Source organism: Micromesistius poutassou (assembly GCF_964030765.1).
Source record: "Micromesistius poutassou genome assembly, chromosome: 8".
Classification (NCBI taxonomy): domain Eukaryota; kingdom Metazoa; phylum Chordata; class Actinopteri; order Gadiformes; family Gadidae; genus Micromesistius; species Micromesistius poutassou.
In genome coordinates, this window is record NC_140278.1 from 20,845,445 (window position 1) to 20,869,536 (window position 24,092).

The following is a 24,092-nucleotide window of genomic DNA, read 5'->3' on the forward strand; positions in this document are numbered from 1 at the left end:
CTACTGCCTTTCTGAACCTTACACCCCCCCCCCCCTACAGAACTAGGCCACACCCCTCAATATCATAGCAAGACTAAGATTGATTGCAACATGTAGAGATTAGGTTGATGCTGGCACATACTAATGATTTCAACAGCACTTCCTTGATGTAACTCTTGTGACTTATATGATCTATCACATGCATATGCATAATAATGTGCATGCATACACAGACACACATTTGATTAACATAGATATGTAGATTTATATTAATGTATTTGGTGAGTGTGCTTAGTGTGAAATACTTTCATTAAACAATGTGAAGTCTGCTTGTTGTGTTGTTTTTGTTAGTACCATTCACATTTTTTAAGTCTTCTGAAATCTTTAAGATATTCAGTTTTAAAATCTATTTTTTATAATGGAAGTCAATGGGACCATTCTCTTACACTTCAACTACTTCGGACTTTGCAACTTGGACAATTTTTACTTTCAAACTTTGTTCAAACATTTAACAAATCAACCCAATTTGATCTTCAAATATATCTAAACCGATTTTCAAAATCATTTATACTTTTTTTCCAGAATCAACTGTTTAATTTCATACCATATAATTCCATACAGCTTTGTATATTTTCAGTCGATCTCATTGCCCAGAATCCAGCGGCTGGGGGTCTGTGGACCGGCTCACCTCCCCCTACAGACAGGGCCAGACGACGCCCTTCCCCGCACCACCCACAGCCCCACCCCCCCTAGCAGCAGGGCCTTGGCCCCCAGGGACAGCGAGAGCAGGAGTAGGAGAGGTGTGGCGGTGGCCCCCGGGCAGGCCTCCCTCCTGGGGGGTAGGACGTACAGGGTGGCCTGCTCCCTGCCCAGGGGGTTGGTGGCGCTGCAGGTGTACTGCTGCCCAGGGTGGACGTCTGGGAGCTGGCTGACGCTGTGGTGCTGGGAGCGGGAGCCCTGGCCCGGGGGGCGGCCCACCTCCAGCCCCTCAAGCAGGTGGTCCGGGGAGACCCACTGGATGTCCGGAAGAGGGGATCCCTCCACCTCGCACAGCGCCCTGAAACCTGAGTCCTCGCTGCCCTGGGCCGACAGGGACAGGATACGCGGCGGTGCTGGGAAAGGGAAGAAGGAGGCTTTTTAAAAGGACCGCCGTGGGAACGACGTTGATAAGGAGCGCCATGTGAGAGAGGAGCCCAACGGGGGAATCTCCAGCCCCAGCTGGAGCTGGCCCCAGAGCCCCGCCCCCCGTCCTACCTTCCACCCGGAGCAGCGTGCCCATCCGGTCCTCGTAGCTGGCGTGCTTGTGGCCCGGCACCTCCACGCGGCAGTAGTAGCGGCCTCCATCCCGCAGGGCGGCGCTGTTGATGCGCAGGGAGAGGTCGTGCTCCCGCGGGTTCCCCTCCAGCCGGTAGCGGGGGTCCTATTGGTGGTAGAGCTGGGTGAATAATCGATTTTTAATCGTAATTCAAATTCATGGTTTAGAAAAGAAAAAATTTGATTGAAAAAAAAAAAAAAAAAAGGGGGTTTTTTTAAATCAAGTGCAGTGATTTCAATCGGGTATTTACGGTAGCACCACCACTTCCACCTTCTCTGAGGTGTTCCTAGTAACGCCCCCTCCTCTTCAGAAAAAGTAAAATCTCAACATGGCAGCAAGCGCTGAAAAAAGTAAGCGTGTAGAGTTTTGCCCAAAGTCTGTGGAAACCAAAAGCACAGCACATTTATTCCAACATCTTAAACTGAGGCACGCAGCAGAGTGGGAGATGTGTGTTACTTATTTAGCTTTTGGTAATCATTGTTATTCTTCAAATAAAATCCAAATATATATATTTGTCATTTATAGGAAAAAAAAAAAAATCCATTAAAATCGAAAATCGGTCGATTTTGATTTTGCTTTTGATTTTGATTTTGATCGTTTGGTTTGAAAAAGTCTGAGATTTTATTTTCAGGCCAAACGGCCCAGCAGCCCTACCTGGTTGGGCGACGTCTCGCAGGCCTGCCGGCCGGCGTGGGTGGTGCAGTGGAAGAGGCGGGTGGTGCCCTGGCGCCAGGCCACCAGCAGGGAGGTGTGGGGGGTGTGGTTGGGGTGGCTGAAGGAGCAGGGCAGCACCACCGGGTAGCCCTCTGTGGCACGCACCTCCGCCTGCACCTTCATGGACCAGCTGTCGTCTCCGGAGCCCTGAGCTGAGGGGGGGGGCAGGAGGGGGGGGGGGTGATGGAGGTGGGCGGGGGTGATGGAGAGGGGGTTGGACAGGGGTGGGAGTGATGGAGGGGTGGATGACAGGGGTGGGGGGGTAGGGGTGGGGGTGATGGTGGGAGGGGGGGGGGGTTAGGGGGGTGGGGACAGGGGCGGGGGGTAGGGGTGGGGGTGATGGTGGGAGGGGGGGGGGTTAGGGGGGCGGGGGTGATGGAGTGGGGGATGACAGGGGTGGGGGTGATGGAGGGGGGTGGGGGACAAGGGGCGGGGGGATGGGGGTGGGGGGGTTAGGGGGGTGGGGACAGGGGGGGGGTGTCAGGGGTGGGGGTGATGGAGGGGGGTGGGGGACACGGGGCGGGGGGATAGGGGTGGGGGTGATGGTGGGAGGGGGGGGGGGTTAGGGGGGTGGGGACGGGGTCAGGGGTGGGGGTGATGGAGGGAGGGCGGGGGGGGGGTTGATGTCAAGAGACGGTTGTAAAACTGTAGACTGGTTGTTTGATTGCGTCCCATCTAGAGGCCGTCGGGAGGGAGGTCACGTGACCAGTGATATTCTGCCTGTATTGTTTGTTGGGGATTCTCTTAAACAGGAAGTCCTGAAGTCACGTAACCTATGGAGGCATAAAGTCTCTTACAGGAACCGCTTGGAACTGCAGTTCAGACTGAGGTTATGCTTTTTGTTTGCGATGCGACGACAAAGGGACAAAACAGTTGTGACAGATATTAATGTAGTTGTGGGTGTGAATTCACACCACGTTCATTTGTCGTCACTCGAATACAAACTCAACTCAAATAAATCCTTTGAAACGGAACAAGCTCAGAGAGACCGAGGCTGTGCGTGTGTGTTCCCCACAAGACACAGGTACATGTACAACGAGAAAACACAAACCCAAGCATACGGAAGAGGATCAGACATAAGATTAGATTAGACATAAGAAAAAAAAAATTGAGTTCTGACTTTAATCTCAGAATTCTGACTTTAAAGTCAGAACTCAATTTTTTTTTCTTATGTGTGGCCTTAATCCTCTTCCGTACAAACAAGACACAAGTCGTAGAAGGTGTTAACTCACCTCCCAGGAAGGCTGGCAGCAGACTGAGCACGGTGGCCAGCAGACAGCCGTCCATGTTGAGTCCGTCCGTCCGTGTGTGTGATTCAGTGCGGTCCTCTGCTCAGCCATTCCATCTTCATGTTTCCTCTTTCTGCTCTTCAAATAGAATTCATGTTTCTCTGATTTAAACTGTGTTTCTTTCTGCTGACACACACACACACACACACACACACACACACACACACACACACGCACACGCACATGCACATGCACACACGCACACGCACGCACGCACACTTATTTGCGAGTGGTGAGCAGCAGGGGGCGTCACGGAACAGAGAAACACGTTAAAACGAGGCCTGAAACAACTGAGAACTTGCTGTGGTCGGCCTGTACTTTCGTAGCACACAAGAAGCACCAACAGAATAATGACCTTAAGATGCAGGCCAAAATCCTGGCCGACAATGATTATTGATCCTATTCTCCACTATTTTTCGAATATCGGAGCTGTGAACTTGGCTTCGGTTTCTGAAGCCAAGTTCAACATCCCACCCTGCTGGTGGGATGTTCCTCTAACCAGGGGATCTGGGGTCACACCGCCGCGGTCAACCACATCAGCGGCCGGCCTCAGAGTGGTCTAGTATCTTCAACCGCACAATGCTGTATTGGTTGTATTATAACGTGCATTGTGCTGACACACACGCACGCGCGCACGCACGCGCGCACGCACGCACACACACACACACACACACACACACACACACACACACACACACACACACACACACACACACACACACACACACTTGTGTCCAACGGATGTGATTTCAGCCTTTGACTCCATTACAACGAACGCTGTCGTAATTACTCTAATAGCTGCTGTTTGGCCTTCACTTAATTGGCTAATTTGGTAGTTATAAAGGCTACTTATTACAACTTATTTCCCGTCACTTGCTGTTTATCTTTTTTTTTTAATGATATTCGTTTTGTCCTCCACTTAACAGTCCTGTATAGACGTAGGCCTACTCTCCATACTGTTGTAAATAGACACACCCAAACAAACTCCACATAGTGCAGAAATCAAATGATGGGAGCGTTTATAACTATCTAGGCCTATAGCTGTAACAACGACCCAAAACAGCACCAGAGCTCCAATACAACCAGGCCTGCTGTTCAGAGCCAGAATGCACAAAAATTGTGCGGTACTAGAGGGTGTCCGGCATCGCTTTGGGGGCTGGAGGTGAACGGGGGGTCCGGACCCGCTGCACCGTGACTGATGGGCGGACAATACCGGCGTGCAGCGCCCTATTCGCACTGCCCACTGATGCGATGAAACCACAGGACGTGGGAGAAAGGTACAAAGTCACGCTTGTGTTTCCTGGCTAACCCCACCCCTAAAGAGAAGCGCCCCCACCCACTGGCCCACGACTGACGGGCGGCGCAGACTGCAAACCCCGGAGAACCGGAGCTGGTGGACGCGTCGAAGCCCGCAGCCCGCTGGAGTCAGACAGCGGATCTTTAAATCAGCCAACATGTCGCACACCGTCGTCACCACCACCACCACCACCAGGACGTCCGACGGAGGCTTCCTGAACGTGGGCTACATACGGACCACCGGGGGCATCCTGAAGATATCGCAGATGGTGAGAGCTCCGGTTACCGGCCGTGAAGGGTGGGCATCGGACGGCTTAGTGTGGGGCGGATTATTTGGGGATGCAGTTTAGAACGGGTACGGATGCCTGGACCTGCAGTGCATGCGTTATTTACAGCGAGCCGTCCGTAGACAGAGTTGAACCGCTGCGGTAAACAGACCGGGTATCGCAGGGACACCAGGATGTGTTTCATGGAGCCCTGCTGGGAGGTGGACGTGTTGTTAGGATCACCTCCTCGATCAGGGACACTAACGGGCCTGCTCTGGACCTGAGCTCTGGAACTCTGGACCCGAGATCCGGTCCGGAGCCCGGGCTCTGGACCCGAGCTCCGGACCCGACGCTGGGCAGGGAGAGGTTTAGTGGTTTAGTCTTTATGTATTCGGTCATGGACACACAGAAGTGGTCGCTCTGCGTCTGTGTTCAGTACAACAACAACAGCACACAGCCTGTTCGTGAAGCTGAGAGAAAGTCATGATTTGAAAAACCCGACCACTGTTTTTTTTTCTGGAGCCAGACGAAGTGTGTTTAGTGTCAGCGGCTGCGGATGAGAGTTAGAGATCATGAGGCGTGGTTCCTAACTCCTAATTTACGACACAGATCTCCACATTATCGACCAGTGGGCCAACAGGGAACTGTTCAACACAAAGCAAAACAAGGCAGCAACACAAACTGTTGAGTGCAGTAACAGCGTTAGATAGTAGGCGACAAAGGGAGAGGGACACGTTGGAACTGTATATCTATCTGTATATCTATCTAACGCTAAGTTGATGAAGTCGTTGAAAAGCTCTATAGTAGGGCTTTTATTGTGACGCTGTGCAGGCTTACCACTAACCGGTGAACACATTAGCACCAGATTAAGATATGTGGGAAGCAACTGTGCATTTTGTATCATATCATATAATATATGACATTCTGAGTGTGTGTGTGTGTGTGTGTGTGTGTGTGTGCGCGCATGTGTGTGTCGCGTGTCTGCGTTTGTGTGGGTGTATGTGCGTGTGTGCATGGTTGTGTGTGCGTGTGCATGTGTTCATGTGTGTGTGTGTGTGTGTGTGTGTGTCTGTCGGTGTGTGTGTGTGCTTGTGTTTGTGCACATGTCTGCGTTTGTATGTGTGTGTGTGTGTGTGTGTGTATCTGTGTGCGTGTGTGTGCATGGTTGTGTGTGCATGTGTTTGTGTGTGTGCGTGTGTGTTTGTGCATGTGTGTTCATGTGTGTTCACATGCGTGTGTGTTCATGTGTGCGCATGTGTGCGTGCGTGTGTGTGTTGATGTGTGTGTCTGTGTGCATGTGTGTGTGTGTGTTCATGTGTCTGTGTGTGTGTGTGTTCATGTGTCTGTGTGCATGTGTGTATTCGTGTGTGTGTGTGTGTGTGTGCGTGTGTGTGTGTCTGTGCGTGTATGTGCGTGCGTGTGTGTGCGTGCGTGCGCGCCCCTAGGTGGCGCTCCTGGTGGCCTTCCTGTGCGTGCACTGCGCCCGGGCCTGGCCCGACTGGCCGGCGTTCCGCTACTTCGAGGTGGTGACTCTGTGGTTCCTCTTCGCCCTGCTCATCTTCTTCCTCATGCACATGTTCCGGATGCAGGCCAAGATCGCCTGCATCAACTGGCCGCTCACGGCAAGTCGACGCTCACCTGTTCACTCATTCACAGTCACACTCACTCACACGCATTCAACTGTACAGTCAGTCACTCACTCACCTGGGGAGACATTCACCCACTCACATACCAAGTCATCCACTGAGAGCTTATTCAAGAGTTCCCCGCTGTGTCCCCTGGCTGACTGTATCCCCTGGCTGACTGTGTCCACTGGCTGACTGTATCCCCTGGCTGACTGTGTCCACTGGCTGACTGTATCCCCTGGCTGACTGTATCCCCTGGCTGACTGTATCCCCTGGCTGACTGTATCCCCTGGCTGACTGTATCCCCTGGCTGACTGTATCCACTGGTTGACTGTATCCACTGGTTGACTGTCCACTGGCTGACTGTTTCGTGGTCTGTCTGCATGACAATATTTGGACACACTATTTCCAATCCTCAACCAGGCTAATGTAACCGTCGACTCTCCAGGAAGCAGAACTGTTTGTTTGTTGAACCATAGTGTCAACAATCACCCAACGACGCTCACACTGTTTACACTGTTTATGACATTTGATGACGTTACTAGTGTTATGCCATCATAGTGGGTCAGGTCTGGATGTTCCAACAGAGACCAGGTGTGACGTGGATTCACCATTACAAGCTCTCCTCTTGTGGGAGTGGGAGTGTCCATCTGGGAATGTATGATGGCCAGATCAACCTATTGGCAGCCTATCTCCCGTGGTCCCGTAGCCACCGGTAGACCGGCGATCCACGTCACACCCGGCGGTACAATACGTCCCCGCTGGGGTCTGAGTCAATGGGACTGGACGTGTGACAAACAAAGAGCAGAACTCCATCTGCGGCGGGACGTCCGATGAGCTCGGCACTAAAACAGTGCCCTGTCAGCACCATGCCCCGGGGAGGGAGGTGGGGGAGGGGGAGGGTACTGCGGTGTCACCCATGTTGACGTTCCCCCCCCCCCCCCCCCCGCCGGCCGCTGTGGGTGACGGCCACTGTTGTCTCTGGTTCCTCAGGAGTTCCTGCACTACGCCGTGGGCTCCATCCTGGTGCTCATCGCCTCCATCGTGGGCTCTGTGAAGAGCGGAGGGATCTCGGTGCTGGTGGCGGGATCGGTAAGGTGGTAGGAACCCGCCGCCGGGTTCCGTACTTGGGAACCTCCTCAATCCACCATCTTATCACCGGTGATTATCACCACGATGTGCGTTTAGGTCGTCCGGGACGTCCGGTTTGGGAGATTCCAAAAATGCGTCCGTCCTGAGGCCAGAAGAGAGAGAGCTGTGACGTTATGACACGTTTAAGATGCGAGGGCGTTGTTAACCGCACATTACACTACCGGTCTGGAAAAGAGTTTGGAGAACAGCCGTAGCAGCTCGAGCCTAACGCGACACCAACATAGGCGTATGTCTCGTAGCGGCCCGGTGCTGTCCTGACCTGCGGCCCTGTGCTATCCTCCCCTCTCTTTCCCCCACGTCACCGTCTCTCTCCACTGTCCTGTCCAGAACGGCTAAGAAACCTATGATAATGATATCGAAAGAAGTAGTAGTACCCTCGTATTTTACAGAGAATGCCCCCCTATATAGACACTTTATTCTGTTTTCAACGGAAAATCTCAACTTCTTGTTGTTCTCTCCACTAAATTCAGATGAGATCAACAAAACCCAACTTGCTTTTCGAACATCAAATATGTAACAAGCCTGTTGAACTCTCACAATGTCTCTTATCATATGTAGCATAGCAGAAGTGTTCTCAGAAAGAGGAATTTGTCCTTGTGATGTAGCAACACAAGCTCATTGCAGCCATGACTGAGCTAGCTGCAGAAACCCCAGTCCTCTCTTACTTGTCAGCAGTAGAATATACTACGCTGTTCATGTGGATGTGGAATGTAAAGCAGGTGTTCTGTTTCTCTCAAGGTGTTTGGCTTCATCGCAACCTTCCTGATGGCTGTTAGTTTGTGGACGTCTTACAAAGTCAGCTGTGGCTCCCAGCAAACAGGTGCGTCTGGTCTTGCTGGTACTCACCTCACTCTGAGGCTACAGATATAAACGGATCTGAGGATTGTTTCACAAAGGGTCGGGATAGGGTGTTCCACCCCCAGCCTGAAGGTTCTGGGTTCAATCCCGGGTGTCCGGAGTGTAACCCTACGTGCTCTTTAATGACATGCTTCTGAATTCATTATTAATCGCTCTGGATTAATGTGTACGCTAAATGATCAAATGGTAATAATAGCAATACATTAGATGCCATGAATGAGATTGTACTTCAGTAAACAGTGTATAAAAAGCAATAAAAATATAAAAGCAAACCCTTCTTTTCTCCCCTCCTTCCTTCCTCTCTGCCCCCTCCCCCTCATCCTAGGTGCCAGTGTTTAAGGTCAGAGGTCACATGAAGGAACACATGGTCCTGGTGCTGTGTCATCAGATGGCTATGTAGTAGTCATGGCTAATGGCTAAAAATGGCAAGTTGGACACTGAATTGACACCGATTGGATCATTGTACAGAGCGTGGAGGGAACCCAAGTCTGGAAGAGTAGCAGTGCTGATCCAGGACGGGTCCAAGACCGGGTCCAAGACCAGACAACCACTTTGTTTCAAGATCTTCACAAGTTCCTGATCAGAACCTCTACTCTCACTTGGTTCTTGACATCTAGGGCTCAAATTAATAATTAGTATTACGGCAACAACAATGCCACATTTGGACGTGTCCCATTTGCCTTTAAAATTCGGCTTGAAGTACAATTTGGACATAGTACATCTACTCCGAACCAAACACAAGTTAGGGTTCACCCGAAGACTGGGTTCAGTGTATCAAATTAGCTGATTCCATTTTGGACAGAGGACACACTGAATGACCCTGGAGAAGGAATCACACTACCTTCATGAGGTGCTACTGAGTAGAAGGAAGAGGATTTTATTTTGGAGCCACACTAGCATTGGGCACACAGGTAGGCCTTCGAGGTTTGGTTTGTGTTGACCTACTAGCTAGTTTACAGGATCTTTGTTCCATTCCAAGGTCTGGATTCACCCCTCTTTCTTTTTGGAATGCTCACTTTTTTTGTATGTTGACTTTCTCTGACAACAGGATAGTGCCTTGAAAGTCCACTTAAAAGAAAACACAAAACAGAAAAGAATACCTTTCAACCTTTATGGCTTATTTCCCTTCTCATGTTATTCTCCTTTTTTGCCAAACGTTTGCCAAAAATGTCAGTTTACAAGTTTACATTCACATACAAAAAACGCAACTGAGGAGAACAGGTTGCAGGTCTAATGGGGCTGGCATCATCAAGCCAATACTGCCGCCCTTGGTGCCCGGTCGAATCTAACCGCTTCAGGCACTAGGTATTAATACCACACATCCATCCTGAATTAGCCACGTTCTGTTCTATCATCATACCCTCATCCCACATCACAGAAGCAAGATACGCTCTGAATGCAGTTTCATGGGGTCCTTTGCACCACCAGTACAACCAGTAGTATTAGACCCGAGTTCCATGACCAGTGTTATGGGCCACCAGTGCTTTGTGATGTCAGAAGATGTCCAGCGATGTGCTGCTGCAGACATTGATATTCTAGAGCGGTCCGGTTCGGACACTGCCACTGTAACATCCCCATCTTCAGGCTTCGCCGTGAATGTCCGATCTCCTCTCAGTGTACCAAGTTCTCCCCCCGGGAGGAACCAGGGGGTGGAGCGGCGTCATGCTCAGGCCACACCTGGTCCACCTGGTCATGACGGGTCCTTAGGTGCCATAGTGGGCCGTAACGTGCCTTATATCCAGCGTTGGATCCGGTCATGAGTCCATGGCAACCTCCATGGCAGCCACCATGAAAGCTCGACCACTTCTTGGAATTATTTGCCGGGAATTGCTCGTCGCGATTCCCAGAAAATGATTCCTGAAGTTATTGAATCTCAATACTAGGCTGCCTTGCAGCGCTGGAGGCAAAGCCAGTATTTTTTTGTACAAATTCGGGTTTGAGAGTTTCAACCAGACGTATCTTGCCTCGCCTATTCCTAATCGATCATGCCAAAACATCCTCTTTTGGACCATTATGACACACGTCAGTTTTTAAAAAATAAAGCAGAGATTCATCTGTGACTATCTTTTATACTGGACTAGCAAATTTTAGGAGTAGCTTTGCAATTGTTTAAGCTAGTCTATACAACTCAAATCAATGAAAATAGAACATCATGGAACAGTTTGAGCCGTGGTGTGGTGGTTGACGATTGGGTGATGATACGAAAAAAACGACCGTGAAACATGGTGAAGTGGCCGTAGATCCGATCCAGACTTCCTCCAGTTCTGCCGGTGGACATGAGTGTCGGGTCATTCCACCAGAACCATGGGCACCCTGTGTCTCATGACCCATCTGATCCGACTGAAGCGAGTGGAGGAGGAAGTCTTGAACATGGTGGACGTGGGACTGGTTTAGCGTTGTTCAGAGATGTCTTTTGTCACATTGTCCTCATAAGGAGTGCTTTTGTGTTGCGTAACACTGGCTGACTGTTTCGTGGTGTGACTGCATGACAATATTTGGACACATTTCCAATCTTCCAACAGGCTAATGTAGCCGTCGGCTTCCTGGAAGAAGAATGGATTATGTTTGTTGCAACCATAGTGTCAATAGTCACCCAACGACAATCACACTGTTTACAATATATATGACATTTTATAACGCTATCAGTGTTATGCCATCAGTGATGTCACCAATAGGTTTCTGAAGGGACTTTTGCTTTGCCGCCACTTAGTCATTTTGCTAGCACCGGATATCCAAATTAGGCCAATGGGAGAAGCTAACAATAGCAGCCTGTCAATCACCCCAGAGATGTTTGGAGTGAGGTTTTAGCAACATTAGCTGGGGAACCCCGATTGAAGCCAACAGCTAGTGCCAATTAGTGCTGCATTTCAAAGAGTAACAATAGCCACAGCACCAAACCGTACCAAGCACAACTAGTTTTTGTAATTGTTATAAGCTTTAGTCAATCTGAAAGCAATTGCAAAGTCAAAAGCCAAGAAGGATACTTCATATCCATATATATCCCTGCATCCCTGGGAAATCTCTAAGAAAAATCGGAGGTAAACACAGGGATAGCTCAGTATTTAGCCCTCATACCATTTGCTTTGCAGGCCAGTAGTACTGGCCCTTTAAAGAAATGAATCACGGATTGAAGAACAGTTGGAGGCGGTTTGGATTTGATTGGCAGCGATCTGGGACCACTGGTTAGGTTTGAGGTTAAAGGTGGCCTGGAGTGAAGGTGTTCATTTGATGTGGTTATGGTCTGGGTTAGGGTTGGCGTGGTTAAGGCTAGGGTAGAGTGGTTAGGGTTTGCGTGGGCATGGTTTGTGTCTGGCGTAGGGCTAGCTTGGTGTGGTTACGCGTGAGGGTTGACATGGTTACAAACCGAGAGGCGTTGGACCAACATCCCGGCCTGATATGTTGTCAGTAAGTAGCTAAGTAGCTTGCCCTTGAGCAGACAAGCAGCCTCCTTGACAAAGGAACTAAACTTTACAATTCTGGCTCTTGCGGGACCAGGGAAGCCAATCCCTGCAAGGCATTTCCTGTCGCGCTTGGCTCTTGACTGGTCAGTCGCCGTGGTAACGCTGCCCAGGATGCGAGCAAAGGCGATGATTGGCTGGAATGGAATGGAATGCATGTGCGCTTTACGGGAGAACAAGAGCAAGTGCCTTGCTTAACCCAAAGTTCTGTCGGCTAGCTAAAAAAGATCTCATATAATAATATCCAGAGCTGCAGCTGCTTGTGTGAGGAAGTCTTCGTCTCTGAGCTGAGCGCGGGGGTACAGTTGCAGCCAGCCCCAGAGGTGTGATAACAACAGGAAGCTGACGTCTTCCTTTCCAGGGGGCCCAGAATATACATACAGCCGGTCGGAGGTCCCCTGGGGGGGGGGGGGGGGGGGACGACGACGCGTGGAGGGGGTCCTGGGGTGCTGAGCAGAGTGAACTATTTAATTTCCCCTTTTTTTTAAATGATTTTTATTTTTGAAGATATTTTCTATGGTGTGTATTATTATTATCATCAGATATGTTTTATATTGTGCATGCTCAGTGAAGAGTTTGGGTTTGCTGCACGTTGTATTAAAGGCTGTTGCACCATGTGCTGCGTTGATATCATTGTGTTATTATACTTCAAATACAGGGATGTGATATTCATAGTGTGTTTTTTAAAATTGAGTTGCCTTACATATTCAAAGCGACTCGGTTAATACACTCCAACGGCGGAGTCAACCATGCAAGGCGACAGCCAGCTGGTCAGGAGCAGTTAGGGTTAAGTGTCTTGCTCAGGGACACGTCGACACTTGGAGGAACTAGCAACCTTCCGGTTACAAGTCAACCTGCTCTACCTCCTGAGCTAAGCTGACCCTCCCTCCCTGCCTGCATTTCAAAAACATCTAGACTATAATTTTAAAAGGGCAATCATAACAGTTAACTTTAACAGGCCTACATTAAGAGTTATATCTGACTCGTTACTTGATACCAGGAAGTACCAAACTATACTGGGAGGTCAAAGTTCAGAGCCGTGTCTTAGTAACACAATTCAACAAACAGACAATGTCTCTTCAAGGCTGGGACTCTGACCAGGATGGGGAATGCATCAATGACTCATTTCAGGAACGCCACTTCTGAATACCGTTCCACTCCCAATGTGATCACAATTAAAATAGTACGGCAAGAAGAAAAGGAAAATACACTAACTCACATTCATCACACACTTACACACACACACACATATATACTAGCTATTCACGAATACAATTGAACAGATAATTGAACATAATCCAATTACTCCAATTCTAAGTTAACTCCTGATAACGTACGTGTCGATAACGTACGCTGGGCCTGAGGATGTATAACCGAGGGTCCGACTGCCTCAACCTCTCTGAAACACAAGACGATGTTGCTGATGTTGACGCCAGCCTCTGGGACTAATAAGCTCATGCCTGACTTCCTGCCGGTGTTTCCTGGGCAGACAGGAAGCCAATTAGGTCCCCCCCCCCCCCCCCACTCTATTCAGATGCACCGCCTTGATTATATATTAGATGTACTTTCACTAGATTATGCTAGATGATGGTATTATATTGTTGGTCCTGCAGATGTCTTCGTAAAGGACTCTGGAGGAGCTGCATGAACAAACCCTTCACACTGGGTCTGATGCTCAACCAGCCCTATCGTTGAACCTGAACAGAAATGTACGGAAGGAATGAGGCTGCTGAGAGGCGAGGTTTGACCAGAGACCCGAGGAAGCGAGAGGCCTTTAAAGGAGTGGAGAAGCAGGGAGGAGTCAGAACACTGTTTAGAGTAAGTGCTGGGAGGAATGAGTCACACACACACACTCACACACACACACACACACACACTCGTACAAACACCCACACACACTCTCACACACACACACACACACACACACACACACACACACACACACACACACACACACACACACACACACACACACACACACACACACAGAGCAAGCTCCCGGTTCCTCGTTTCCTCTTAGCCCAGCCCTCCAGAGCCTCTAGAACCTCCAGAGCCTCCAGAGCCTCCAGAACCTCCAGAGCCTCCAGAACCTCCAGAGGCTCCAGTCCTTCACCAGCCTCCAGAACCTCCAGAGGCTCTAGAGCCTCCAGAGCCTCCAGAGCCTCCAGAACCTCCAGAGGCTCCAGTCCTTCACCAGCCGCTGCTCAGCTGAGACCACTCCCACCATTATGAGAGCACTTCAACATGACATCTGCTATAGTAGAACCTACTGTCACATCACGTCTACTGTACTGTAACATCTACTGTACTACATGAAATACTTTCATCTACTAGACCCCTTCAACATAACATCTATTCTATAATGTACACTTCAACATGACATTCTATTCTACAATGCACTCAATTTAACATCTACTGTACTGTAATCTATTCAACATAACATTATTTATTATAATCCACTCAACATAACATCTACTGTACTACAATCTACCTAACATAACATCTACTGTAGTATAATCTACCTAACATAACATCTACTGTACTATAATCTACCTAACATAACGTCTACTCTACTATAATCTACCTAACATAACATCTACTGTACTATAATCTGCTCAACATAACATCTTTATTTTAATGTACTCAACATGACATTCTATTCTACAATGTGTCTCTCAATTTGACATCTACTGTACTATAATCTACTCAAAATAACATCTAATGTACAATAATCTATTCAACATATTCTTTATTATAATCTACTCAACATAACATGTACTCTACTACAATCTAACCTAACATAACATCTACTGTACTATAATCTACGATACATAACATATTTATTATAATGTACTCAACATAACATTCTTTATTATAATCTATGATAGAAGGATCTAAACCTGCTTGTGCATCACCCAGAGCTGATGCACTTCATGGATAGAGTTCGGGTGGATCCATTAGAATGACTATCAATGATTATTGATCATCATTTTCAGATACTGTATATTTCTGTTAAAGGAAGGATCTCTCTCTCATCACAGAGCCTTCCTGTCCAGTGGGCTCTGACTACCTTTACCTCTCGAACCCTCAACTTAATCATTCATATTCATCTGGTATCCAACATACAGACCTGACCGCTCAGGAACAGTGATGCATTAACAGAAAACTATCTGATAGGACTGGACTGGACTAGAGTCTGGGTTGGCCAAGAGCACCACTTAGTGGCGGGATAATGAACTGCAGTGGTTACGATTTAATTGTCTGATCATTGTTAAATGTGAGAAGAAAATGAATATTTATCTTGAAAGTAGAAGAACACTGACGACATAGATTTTCATATTGTCGAAAAAACAATAGTGAATTTGATGATTTTAAGTGTGTTTATTATGCGTTTGGATATTCCGTTGTATAAAAAATATTAAAATAGTAATGATAGTGACACATTTTTCTCATTTATATCAAAGGTACATTGGTAATTATGTTAATTACGTTTGAATACAAGTATTACTATTCACTGACTATTATACAGACTTCATAAAATATACATTTGAAATACAAGACTTGGGACACCAAGCCAACAAAGTTGTTAAGACCTAAAAACATTTCCTATTTCTGGACGTTTAAAACCAGAGTATGCGAGCAGGTCGTTTCTACCCCCTAGAGGTCGCCAAAGAGAAAATAAAACAGGTAGCAGAGAATACATTTTTTTGTTTCATTTCATATAAAAAAAGCGATGAATCTCGATCACTACAATATATTGTAATGACTGGTTAGGCCAAAATATAAATCCTAAATACCAACCATCTAGCAACATCCTGACTCAACTTTTAACACGATAATCACATCCTTAATGGAACACAAGCACATGGAAACAAAGGCACAGACTCTCTTCCACACAGCAAGCCACGCTGGAGCGACAGACAACATATGGCTGAAATACGAGTGATTCTGATCTGATGGTCAGGAGGGAAACCAGGGGGTTTCCACGGAGACAAGGAGCCCACACCGTGAGGGTGATAGTGGTGGAGGTGGAATGGCGGCGAAGGAGGACCCTAATACACACTGTCAAGAGTGGACGGATGAGCAGCAGAATGTAGGTGAGGATCTGTGTACTGAAGACAACATTATCATTTCAGGCTGACGTCGTTCCAAGGGAAACGGCCATTAGGATGAGGACAGTTACTAGATACCTGACAGCAATGCATTGTGCGAATTACAAACAGCCTGGAGAAGAACAGAAGATTGTGTTTTTAAGGTTAAGGCAAACCCAGCATTGCACTAATGTGCTCCTATTCAGCTCAAAAGACTTCAAAGAGTTATTAAAGGCATGAAGATCGACTTGGTTCAGAGTCTGGAGACTTAGTTCTACAGCGTTGAAACATCGCGTTCCTCCAATAGTGATTTCTTAATTCTCAGGAAGTGCCATTAGATAGCAGGATCTGTTAAAGTCATGAGTTTGTGCTAAAGTAAACGTGCGGTCTACCCTTGCTGGCATTATGTATGGTCATGCAGTTTAAATATATATTGTACATTCAGATTTTAGTAACAGCCAAGAGGCACAGAGTGGTCCGAAAGAGGTCCTGATTGATTTGTAACAACTTAGAGAGCTTATTTTGTCCTCTGGAGAAAACAAAAGGTCTCTTTGCATAATATAAAATATCTCAATCCATACAACACACAGTAGCTATCAGGCCGAAACAGAAGCCCTTTAGAGTGGCTCAGTCATACCGGGACAAGCACAGAAGAGACTTAGTGGTTTCTCTCAGTTCAGAGCTGATCTCAGAGCGGAAAGAGACATGACCCTGATCTTGGTTTCACTCTGCAGCCTTATCCTCGAGTAGGGGGGGGGGGGGGGGGGGGGGACATGTTGGGCCACCAGAGAGAGGACAGAAGGACGGGGACCACCACGACCGGGGGGGGCAAGGCATGGCTGACCCACACCCAGCTCAGAGAGGGCTGATGGGAGATTACAGAGAGTCATTTCCTGGTATTATGTGTTGAGCCGCTCCCCTCCAGCCCCCCCCGGGGGGGGGGGCGTTTAGACGGGCCGGTCGTTGAGGGCCTCTGCCTCAGCAGACGCCTGCGTGGGGCTGCCGCCGCCGGCCGCCGCCGCGGCCCTGGGCCTCCAGGGGAGACCGGCCTCCCTCCAGAACAGGACCAGGTCCAGCAGGAAGGCCAGGGTGGCCAGGAACCCGAAGGCCTGGGACGGACAGACAGACAGACAGACAGACAGAGGAGGAGACAGACAGACAGACAGACAGAGAGACAGACAGACAGACAGACAGACAGAGGAGGAGACAGACAGACAGACAGAGGAGGAGACAGACAGACAGACAGAGGAGGAGACAGACAGAGGAGACAGACAGACAGACAGACAGACAGACAGACAGAGGAGACAGACAGACAGACAGACAGACAGAGGAGACAGACAGACAGACAGACAGAGGAGACAGAGAGACAGACAGAGGAGACAGACAGAGGAGGAGACAGACAGACAGAGGAGACAGAGGAGGAGACAGACAGACAGAGGAGACAGACAGAGGAGACAGACAGAGGAGACAGAGAGACAGACAGAGGAGACAGACAGACAGACAGAGGAGACAGACAGACAGACAGACAGACAGAGGAGACAGACAGACAGACAGAGGAGACAGACAGACAGAGGAGACAGACAGACAGAGGAGGAGACAGACAGACAGACAGAGGAGACAGAGAGACAGACAGAGGAGACAGACAGAGGAGGAGACAGACAGACAGACAGACAGACAGAGGAGGAGACAGACAGACAGACAGACAGAGGAGACAGACAGACAGAGGAGGAGACAGACAGACAGACAGACGAGACAGACAGACAGAGGAGGAGACAGACAGACAGACAGAGGAGGAGACAGACAGACAGACAGAGGAGACAGACAGACAGACAGACAGACAGACAGAGGAGGAGACAGAGAGACAGACAGAGGAGACAGACAGACAGACAGACAGACAGAGGAGGAGACAGACAGAGGTGGTCCACATTAGAACAGGCCTACATGTAGAACATCGATCTGTTTGACTCTGTTTGGACTCAGCCAATCAAGACTCTGAATGAATTAGTGTTGCGGTAAAATATGATTTTTCACTATGACCTTTTTGAACTGGTGTTTTGGCGAGGTGAATAGTCCTGTATTAACTACAAGTACGGACAGTTTTTTTTTTTTACTGTATTTACTATTTCTTCTGTTTTAAAGATGTCTCACAGTCTAAAAAGTAGTCACTGTAATAACACCTCCCATCTACTGGAGTAGCAAGCCAACGTTTCCATTGCGCATTAACCTCACGTTCACCATGGGGCTGACTGATGCGTTCCAGGCATTAGTCAGACCCATATGTATAAAGTCCCTCTGTGTTTGCAGATTTGAATAAACACCCTGATACGTTAGCGATTGACAGTCGGCGTGGTAACGGCCGGATAGTCCCTCCTCTCTTTGGCTGTTTCTGAAATGCTATACTACATACTGCATACTGCATACTGCATACTGCATACTGACACAGTATACACTGTGCACTACATACTACTCCCCGCCCTAGTATGCAGTATAGTATGCAAGTATGACAAGTATCATGCAGTGTACTACACAGTCACATGACCAAAAAATTTGGTTATAAATATAAACGGTTGAGCCATTTGTTCTGTTAACAATGAAAAACACACGATTACAAAAACATACGAAAGCTTATCACATCAAAATAAACAACTAATTATACATTTATGTATTTGTATTTGTATTCGCCGCTCGCATTGTCCGCCATTATTTTAAATGTTGCATTATGGTTAATGTTGCATTATGGGATACAGTATCCGACGTAGTGAGCTCTGGATGTATACTAGAATTTTTTGACCGATTAGTACATCATCCGGGTAACTGTCGCATACTGCAAAAAAACATTTTTCGCGTACTGCATACTACTTTTACGTCACGATCAGTATACGAGCAGTATGTAGTATGCCATTTCAGAAACTGCCTTTCTCTGAACGGTAAACTCTGAGCTCGACGACCCCCCCCCCCCCCCCCCCCCACCCGGGGGCGGGCTGCCAGCGGGGCCCTCGGGAGGTTCTCACCGCGGAGGTGAACTCCAGGGACGTCCCGCCGTTGGCAGCAGCGAAGGCGATGGAGGCCAACAGGAAGAGGACAAAGATGGCGGCCGTGTAGAAGAAGTCCTGGGATGAGACGACACGACAGTCAGAGGAGGAGGAGGAGACTCAGAGGAGGAGGAGGAGACTCAGAGGAGGAGGAGGAGACTCAGAGGAGGAGGAGGAGGAGGAGGAGGAGGAGGAGACTCAGAGGAGGAGACTCAGAGGAGGAGGAGGAGGAGGAGACTCAGAGGAGGAGGAGGAGGAGGAGACTCAGAGGAGGAGGAGGAGACTCAGAGGAGGAGGAGGAGACTCAGAGGAGGAGGAGGAGGAGGAGGAGACTCAGAGGAGGAGGAGGAGGAGGAGACTCAGAGGAGGAGGAGGAGACTCAAGAGGAAGCAGAGCAACATTATCAAACAATATGATATTTAGATTAAACTCAGATACACCGACTTAACATTATCAAACCAGAGGATCTTTAGTTTAACATCAACCGACTTTAAAACGTCCAATGCAGCTCCTTTAAACTCAACCTAGATTCTGCTCAATTTCAACCCGACTGGCGGGTATAAAATGGACAGCTTTCGTTGCGTATTCACCGGTCATTTCAAACACCATGACCCTACGCTGTGACCTTCAGATGAACCGGACGCCGCATTAACCCTAACCCTAACACACACACTTGACCTCTAACCCGTGGGTGAGGTCAAAGGTCGTGGAGACGTACCAGCTTGTCCCAGCAGGTGATGCCCACCATGCTGCTGAGCTTGGTGGCCAGGAGGATGAGGAGGAGCAGGGTGAAGAGGAAGGCCGTGCAGCTGATGAACTCAAAGAAGTAGAGCGCGCCGCAGCTCAGACAGCTGCTCACCACCTCCTCCACCACGAAGGCCAGGAACGACAGCAGCTGGGGGCACAAAACGTTTAGGGCATTCAGCAGCAGACGCCGTTATCCGCAGCGACTTCTTGCAACCAGAAGTCAGCTCGGAGTCAGGAGCGGTCGGGGTGAGGTGCCTTGCTCAGGGACAGAAGGGCTGCAGAACTGGCAGCCCTTCACCGCTCCGCCCAGACCTGGGTTTAAATTCACCGTCTCTCTGGATAAAAGGCGTCTGATAAATTACATCTCAGGCAGAACAATCGTTATTTATATATATATATATATATATATAAGTGTTATATAAGCGCTGTGGATAGTGTGTTTGATTCTCAGCAGAAGGCTCATAGGTTTGGAATTCTTCCAGTGCATCATGGGAAATGACTAGCCAGTGAGGCAGCTCGGGACAGGGAGTGAGGGCAGGTTGTAAACATGCGGTCGGTGGTGGCCAGCCGTAACCACGGCAATGGCATGGGAAGGGAGGGGGGAGGGGGGAGGGGAGTGAAGGGGCGGGGCATAGGAAGGAATATGGCCACTTCCTCACTGAGTGGAACGAACACACACACACACACACACACACACACACACACACACACACACACACACACACACACACACACACACACACACACACACACACACACACACACACACACACACACACACACACACACACACACGATAACGCGGGGGAGAGATGCAGCCATTAGTTGGGACTACCCCGAGCCTATTTACACTGCAAATAGAGGAAGAGCGATAAGAGACAACAGGAGCCGACCGGTTACACAGGTTTGTCGTTGCGGTAACGACTCCATTACACAGAGATTAGTATTACAACCCAGGAGCTTCCTTTGGGGTCTCCCCAACGCTGGGCTCAAGTACACCGCCCCCTGGAAGCACCGGGTGGGTTCAGGACTTTATTGTTCCTGACTTTGTGTGACTGAGGTCGGGGCCCCGTTGGGTCTCAAACTGATCCCAGGCCAACATGAGGGTTTACACACTTCCTGCAAATAGTGTGGCAACAGCGCGTCCAGAAACAGAAGTGGATATTGACTAGAGTGTGAAGATAATAAAGGCCTTATTGTTGACCCCCAGGTACAGGGGGAAAGGGGGCGTGTCAGACCATCTGGTGCTGCGGTCCAGCGGTCGGGGAGAAAGGAACGCTTTGGCGAGTGTTGATGTCAGCACAGCGCCAGACCACAGGAGCCGAGAATACGGCGTTTACGAGCAGCCTGGCGTCACGGACACGCCCCCCCCCAAACACGACAGACACGCCCCCCCCCCCCAAACAGACGGGCCGAGCCAGCTGCCCTCAAGACACCGAGTTCTGATACAATACTTTAAGAACACAATAAACACTTTATCACAATTAAGGTCTGAAAGCACAAAGGATACATTCACATTTTGTATTAACCAAAGGATGATAAGCGGTGTGTCTGAGAAGAGCGTTACTGTGTGTCTGGTCCCAACACACGATTCCTTCATCAGTGCCCTCAGATATGACGATGAGCTCAGCGAGCCCGTACTTTACCAGTAACACCAGTAAGACGACTATGGTGGGCCATTCATTATCACTCAACCAGTCCAACTCCACACAGACGGGTCAGCAACACAAAGAGCTGAACAGACTACAGCTTCAGGTTGTATCCCAACGCACACGGGTCTCCCGTGATTCCAGAGCCCTATTAATAAACATCTCCTCACCTCTGGAGGAGAACAATGAGGCCCTACCGGAAGGCTCCGGCAAAGCCTCACTCTGCACTTTCACTTCTCTGCCCGCTTACTACTGCTACTGCTCAATACTGATACGCTACAGCCTCTATGGTGGAACCCGGTCTGTGTCTGTCACATCTGAGGTCGGACACTTAAGAGACCACACACACACACACACACACACACACACACACACACACACACACACACACACACACACACACACACACACACACACACACACACACACACACACACACACACACACACAGCGATTTAATTACCATTTCTTCTACAGCGGGATACTATTATAACCATATAGTAACGATAACGTTTAGGAAGACATCAGTAGCAGACGTAAGTGGTGCGGCAACAGAAACGAGGAATTTACCACTCTGCCACTAATGAATTAGCATTCTACCAACTCAGCCTCAAAACTAATCTTAGCTTTCTGTCAACACATGTATTAGGAGCCCAGCTCAGGACTGGATTCAAATCATTAAATATGTATTACAATACATTGATACAATATCTAAACGTATGGCATTTACAGAACACAATTATTAAATATATAGTATAATCTACAATACATACATGATATCTAATGTACGACATTTAAGGACCGCACAAGAAATCCCCTCAATAAACTACAAACCCTTAATTTGCATGATGTACAGACGTGGGATTCTAGCAGACTGTGACTCAGCATGTTGGGTTCCAGAACAAGGTTCCATGGGGGCGTCGGCCAAAGGGTTAGACTAGCTGTTAGAGATGGTTAGTTTAGGTATCAGGTTAGTTTAGCTATTAGGTTAGTTTAGGTCTTGGGTTAGAGAGGGTTAGAGAGAGGTAGTTTAGGTATTAGGTTAGTTTAGGTGTTGGGTTAGAGAGAGGTAGTTTAGGTATTAGGTTAGTTTAGGTGTTGGGTTAGAGAGGGTTAAGTTTATGTATCAGGTTGGAGATGGTTAAGTTAATGTTTAGGTAGGTTAGAGATGGTAAGTAAAGGTATTCGTTTAGGGATTATGTACATATCAGGTTAGACAGGGTAAGTTTAGTTGTCAGGTTGTGTATCAAGTTAGAGATGATTACCCATCAGCTCTGGGTAGCCAAGGTAAGGATCTGGGGGGGGTTGGGGGGATGCAATGCATGCTGGAAATAACCCCCCTCAGATCCTCTTTCTGTGCGGCCCCCCCCCGGCACCTCCAGTCCGGATGCGGTCCCCATGGCGACCGAAGCTCAGACAGACCCTGGTGTTGCGTCAGAACGCCTCCTGGACCAGCATCCTTCCTGAGGTCAGAGCCCCACCGACCGGCGTTACACCAGCACAGCAACTTTCACTTCTCCCTTTAGGCCGTCGGCACTGACGAAAGACCCCCGCCCGTCCGCACCGGGGGTGGGGCGGGGGTCAGGGGGGGGGGGGGGGGGGGCTCATGTCGTCGCCTCGTTTGGATGACGTTTAATCGAGAAAATCAAATTCGGGGAAAACGTTTACTGAGTCACAGGGACGATTATCTCCGCGCCAGTTCCACGTATACAAGGTGACATCACCTTCCAGTTCACGCAAACTAAAGTTACTACTCGGGAAATAAACTTCGGAAAGTACACGCCCGCAGCCTAGCAGTGCGGGGCATGGAGCCCCCAGACGGAACGGGGGGAAACGGAGGTGGAACTATTCACTCACCACTTCCGCGACTTTGACGAAGCATCTCCGGACGCTCAGGAAGGCGGAGGGCACCGAGAAGGTCTTAGCGGCGCGGCCGTCCGTCTCCGTGGTGCTGTTGTACACATCATCGCCCATGTTCACCTGCACACACACACACACACACACACACACACACACACACACACACACACACACACACACACACACACACACACAGTACACGCGGATCGCGGATCACACACACACACACACACACACACACACACACACACACACACAGTACACACACACACACACGCGATTAGTTCATAGAGAGACTCTCCATGCTGTGTGATTCTTAATGTTGGATCTCACACACACACACACACACACACACACACACACACACACACACACACACACACACACACACACACACACACACACACACACACACACACACACACAGAGCTTATCTCCCCCAGAACGATAACGAAAGTAGCCCCGATAAAGGCGGATGAGTCGCAGAAGGCTTCAGAAGTGTAGCGGTGGAAGGATTTAAGGATGTGAGGATGTTGAGACTCACCGCGAAGATCTCCTCTCCTGTACGATCTGCTGTTCAACTTCAAACTACACTCCGCGATGCCTTCTCTTATTAGCAGAACAACACGCACCTCCCACAGACCCTCACACACGCAGACACACACACACAAAAACACACACACATACACACACAGCCTCGGTTTCACTTCCGCACCAGCAGCGCCCACACGGCTCCGCCCCGGTTGTGGCGTTCAAGTCAG

At 49.0% G+C, this 24,092-nt stretch overlaps 3 protein-coding genes across 3 annotated transcripts; 1 reads left to right on the forward strand and 2 right to left on the reverse strand.

Moving 5' to 3' along the window:
- Nucleotides 1-497: 497 nt before the first annotated feature.
- LOC311351914 (sialic acid-binding Ig-like lectin 15) lies at nucleotides 498-3,424 on the reverse strand. Its single transcript, XM_084472072.1, has 4 exons — nucleotides 3,241-3,424; nucleotides 1,949-2,160; nucleotides 1,234-1,399; nucleotides 498-1,091 (listed from the first exon to the last, which is right to left on the reverse strand). The coding sequence occupies exons 1-4, from the start codon at nucleotides 3,293-3,295 to the stop codon at nucleotides 664-666; spliced, it is 861 nt and encodes a 286-aa protein (XP_084328198.1). The 5' UTR covers nucleotides 3,296-3,424; the 3' UTR covers nucleotides 498-663.
- A 1,230-nt stretch (nucleotides 3,425-4,654) lies between these two features.
- On the forward strand, nucleotides 4,655-12,356 carry cmtm7 (CKLF-like MARVEL transmembrane domain containing 7). Its single transcript, XM_084472074.1, has 5 exons — nucleotides 4,655-4,862; nucleotides 6,305-6,481; nucleotides 7,478-7,576; nucleotides 8,375-8,456; nucleotides 8,820-12,356. The coding sequence occupies exons 1-5, from the start codon at nucleotides 4,752-4,754 to the stop codon at nucleotides 8,831-8,833; spliced, it is 483 nt and encodes a 160-aa protein (XP_084328200.1). The 5' UTR covers nucleotides 4,655-4,751; the 3' UTR covers nucleotides 8,834-12,356.
- A 4,456-nt stretch (nucleotides 12,357-16,812) lies between these two features.
- Nucleotides 16,813-24,014, reverse strand: cmtm6 (CKLF-like MARVEL transmembrane domain containing 6). The gene is made up of 5 exons (XM_084472073.1): nucleotides 23,876-24,014; nucleotides 23,329-23,451; nucleotides 19,794-19,970; nucleotides 19,055-19,153; nucleotides 16,813-17,152 (listed from the first exon to the last, which is right to left on the reverse strand). Exons 2-5 carry the CDS (start codon nucleotides 23,443-23,445, stop codon nucleotides 16,991-16,993), a joined length of 555 nt encoding a protein of 184 aa, XP_084328199.1. The 5' UTR covers nucleotides 23,446-23,451; nucleotides 23,876-24,014; the 3' UTR covers nucleotides 16,813-16,990.
- Nucleotides 24,015-24,092: the final 78 nt, after the last annotated feature.